Source organism: Vigna angularis, chromosome 6, assembly GCF_016808095.1.
Source record: "Vigna angularis cultivar LongXiaoDou No.4 chromosome 6, ASM1680809v1, whole genome shotgun sequence".
In the NCBI taxonomy this organism is placed as follows: domain Eukaryota; kingdom Viridiplantae; phylum Streptophyta; class Magnoliopsida; order Fabales; family Fabaceae; genus Vigna; species Vigna angularis.
The window spans coordinates 12217051-12221365 of NC_068975.1; the positions used below are offsets into that span (position 1 = coordinate 12217051).

The 4315-nt window shown below is 37.1% G+C and overlaps 1 protein-coding gene across 1 annotated transcript; it reads right to left on the reverse strand.

Moving 5' to 3' along the window:
• Window positions 1-467: 467 nt before the first annotated feature.
• On the reverse strand, window positions 468-1160 carry LOC108344112 (uncharacterized). Its single transcript, XM_017582580.1, has 2 exons — window positions 729-1160; window positions 468-656 (listed from the first exon to the last, which is right to left on the reverse strand). Exons 1-2 carry the CDS (start codon window positions 1158-1160, stop codon window positions 468-470), a joined length of 621 nt encoding a protein of 206 aa, XP_017438069.1.
• Between the last annotated feature and the right edge of the window lie 3155 nt (window positions 1161-4315).

Genomic DNA, 4315 nt, shown 5'->3' on the forward strand with positions numbered 1-4315 from the left:
GAAAATTTGGGCAAAACCTTTTATGCTTCCAAAGTAATAGCAATTATTTACAACTAGTCTAAAGCCCAAAACTCACATAGGTAAACTCTCAAGTTCTAGAATTCAGAAAAACATCCTGCTCAGTATCTCAATCAAGTTTTACCTCAAGAACTTGTTTCGCATGTTAGAAGCAACCACCTGTGTATTTTCACATCATGCATCATATCAACCTCAATCCAAACAATAAGCATAAAAAAGTAACACTCATCAAAACACAACATTAGAAGAACTAAACCACTACAATAAGATATAGCAAAGTACATCATTCCTATACTACAGAAAAAAAACAATAAAAACAGGAATATTAAAAGAGTTCAACAATAAATAAAATAAAAACATATAAAATAAAAGCAACAAGGGAAAGTTTAGAAAGCTGGGTTGCCTCCCAATAAGCGCTTCTTTAACGTCACTAGCTTGACCCAATAGATTCAATTTCGATCAACCAACTCCATGACTGTGGAAAGGCGTTCCACCTCACCACCCAAATAATGCTTGAGACGTTGTCCATTGACAACCCAACTTCTTTGTGGATCTTCAGATGCTGGATCTATTATCTCAACTGCTCCATGTGGAAGAACATTCTTGTTCATAAATGGACCAGACCACTTGGACTTCAACTTTCCAGGGAAAAGTTTCAGTCATGAATTGAATATCAGTACCTACTGTCCTGGATTAAAGACTTTTTTTACCAGCTTCTTGTCATGATAAAATTTCACCTTTTCTTTGTAATTCTTTGAAGAATCATAGGCGTGCAGCCGCATCTCTTCAAGCTCAATAATTTGCCTTCTCCTTTTTTCTGCACTGTCACAAGAATCATAATTCAAGAATTTTAAAGCCCATAGAGGCCGATGTTCCATCTCCACCGAAAGGTGGCATGCCTTTCCATAAACCATTTGAAAAGGAGATAATCCAATAGCTATTTTTTTCATTGCAGTTCTGTATGCCCAAAGGGCATGATCCAACTTTTGAGACCAAACTTTTCTTGATGAAGCCACTGTCTTTTCTAAAATTCTTTTTATCTCCCTGTTGGAAACCTCAGCTTGCCCATTTGTCTGTGGATGATACGGTGTAGCTATGTGTGTCTCAAACCATACAGGAATAAAAAGCTTTGAGCTAAGCATGTGAAAAGTAAAATAAAAAGGAAAGAAAAGAAAGAAAAAGAAAGGCTCAATGCAAAAGAAAGTTGGGAAGAAGGAAGAATGGTTGTGTTTAGATGATTCACTTAACTCAAGGATTTTGTGATCCGGAAAGACCAATTTTCTTGTTAGCCCAGCCACATTATAAGCCATAGAAAAGCCTTTGTGATGATACTTGCTTGTGAGTGTGTTTGATTGGGGTTAAATGAAAGGCAAAGTTGATTCATGTGACATTGTGATAGTAGAGTGAATGAGTGACCTCTTATACACTTGTGTGTTTGAGTGAAACACTTTATCTAGTAAGGAAAGATTCCCTGAGCACATGATTACATTTATGCTTAGTTAATTGATCATTCATGAGAATAACATTTCTTGGATATTATGTGATTATGTGAACACCAAAGCATGTGTGCATCTTGACTAGATTCTTTGTGATGAGTTGATTTGAGTAATTACTTGTCTTGAAAGAAAAAGTTTTGAATGTGGTGAATCATTGTATGGATTGGTGGAAGATTGAGTTACATCTTGTTTGCTTGAGGACAGGCAAAGTTCTAAGTTTGGGGTTGTGATAACAATTGAGAAACTGTTATTTTTATACCTAATTTTGACATAAAAAACAACCTTTATGACTTAAAAACTATTCTTTTGCTTATGTTTTGGAAATAAGAGAGTTGGATGGGTTTTATGCTTGGTTTTCCTTATTTTCAGGAATTGGGATGAATTAGATGAAAGAAGTTGAAGTAGTAAGGAGTTGGACTCAAGAAAGGAAGTGAAAGTGCTTAAAAGAAGAGTCGCAGTCACCGTTGAGTGCAATTCTACCATTGAGCGACACTTTGGAGTCCCACAGCCACCACTTAGGGACAAAACTGCAACTGAGCATCAATTCTGAAGACCCGCACTTACCGCTGAGCGGTAAAAGTGCCGCTGAGCGCCATTAATTTGGGCTTGGTCCTATTTTTCGTAATCCTTAGGAAACTGTATAAGGTTTTAGTCGAATTAGGGTTAGTATCTTTGGACAGAAAGAGGCGAAATCACACTTTCTTCACCCCTTGGAGGAGGATTTTGGATTCTCAAGCGCTATTCTTCAACTTCTAGGATTTTATCTTTCATTCTTTCATTATTTTTCATCTAGTTTCACCATGTCTATGGTGAACTAAACCTTCATTGTTGTTGAGGAATCGATGTAATCCTTTGAAACTCTCATGTATTGAACTTATTCTTTAATTTATATGCTTTCTTTCATTAATTGTTAGGGTTTTTCCTCTTTACTCTATGCATGCTTTGTTTAACTCATTCAATTGCATGATCATTGATGTTATCCATATGGACACTGATAACAGTTGAAAAACTGTTATTTTTATGCTTGAAATTGATACTAAAAGCAACCTTTAACACTTAGAAACTAGCTTGAAATCATGCTTTTGTTCATATTTTCCGAAATAAGAGAGCTGGACAGGTTTATGCTTGATTTCAGTGTTTTTGTGTAGGTTTTAAGGTGAATTTGGTTAAAGAAGTGAAGAAGGAGAGAGATGGAATCAGAAAAGACATCAAAAAGTGCAAAAGGAGAAACCGCAACTGCCGCTCAGCGGCAGTTTACCACTGAGCGGCACTCAGGAGCTCACGGGGGATCCGCTGAGGGGCAAAATGGCCGCTGAGGGGAAGAAACAAACTCACGCACTTACCGCTGAGCGGTACTTTACCGCTGAGCGGCACACTTATGGGCTTGGGCCTAAATTTTCTGTAATTTTAGAATAGTATATAAGCTTTAGGACGTCCTAGGGTTTGTATCTTTGGTTGGGACAAAGCAAACACTCTCTTTTCCACCCCTTTGAAGGAGGATCTTAGATGCTCAGGCTACCTCTTCACCTTTCTAGGGTTTTATCTTTCATTCTTTCATTATTATTCATCTAGTTTCACCATGAATATGGTGAACTAAACCTTGTATTGTTGTTGGGGAATCAATGTAGTCTTGTGAAACTCTCATATATGGAATTTGTTTTTACATCTTATATTTAAGACCTATGCTTTCTTTCATCATTAGTTAGGGTTTTTCCTCTTTGCTCAATGCTTGCTTTGTTTAACTCATTCAATGCATGATTATTGATTTTGTCGATACGGTCACGTACGGGGAAGTCTAGATCCGGGGAATTTCTCCCAATAGTATATTGGTTGCCGTTAAGCTCCTGCACTAAAAGAACTAATTATTAGGTGTCGCAACCAGAATCGCGACGGGACGACGATCCAAAAAGAAACGGGTTTGGAAAAGAGATTTGGAGTCGCCACCATAGTTTATTATGGAAAACTACGGAAAAACCATAAAATAATAAGACACGATCCACGAAAACCAGATTCTGGGTTCGGGAGTCGGTTACGTGTAGGGAAGGTATTAGCACCCTACAACGCCTGCCCGAAGGCAATACCTTTAACTAAATGCATGAATATGATGTGGTTTTCAAAATGTTTAACTAGTCCCTAAAATAAAATTCTAAATAAACAAAATATATTTTTTAGTTTTTTGGGCCCGACAAGGATTGACCTTGCTCCTACGTATTCTCATTCAAAATGAGAAATCAGGGTTACGTAGTTCTTTTAGAAACTGCTTGAAAATTAGTTTTGAAATTGGTTTGAGATTTGTTTGAGGAAATTGCTTTGGATGAATTTGGATTTTTGGGGAAATGAACCTGACAAGGTTTAGCCTTGCTCCTACGTATCTCCACTTTTGATGGAGAATCAAGGATCACGTAGTTCTGGCTGAGAGATTACTTGTAGTTTGGGAATATTTTAGTATTTTTAATAAAGAAGGAAAAGGTTTTCTAGCACAAGGCCTACGCGAGCGGTCGCACGTGTGCTTAAACCTTTTCAAAATATTTTTATTTGATTTTTAACTTTTGTAAAAGAAAAGAAAAAGATTTTCAGCACAAGGCCTACGCGAGCGGTCGCACGTGTGCTTAAAACCTTTTCAAAATATTTTTATTTGATTTTTAACTTTTGTAAAAGAAAAGGAAAAGATTTTCAGCACAAGGCCTACGCGAGCGGTCGCACATGTGCTTAAACCTTTTCAAAATATTTTTGTAATTTTTTATCTAATAAAGAAGGGAAGGTTTCTAGCACAAGGACGACGCAAGCGGTCTCACGTGTGC

Coding starts and splice junctions, on each gene's coding strand:
- LOC108344112 (XM_017582580.1), bottom strand. CDS start 1,160: ATGCTTAGCTCAAAGCTTTTTATTCCTGTATGGTTTGAGACACACATA. Junction 657..728: donor TTTATCATGACAAGAAGCTG/GTAAAAAAAGTC, acceptor TTCCCTGGAAAG/TTGAAGTCCAAGTGGTCTGG.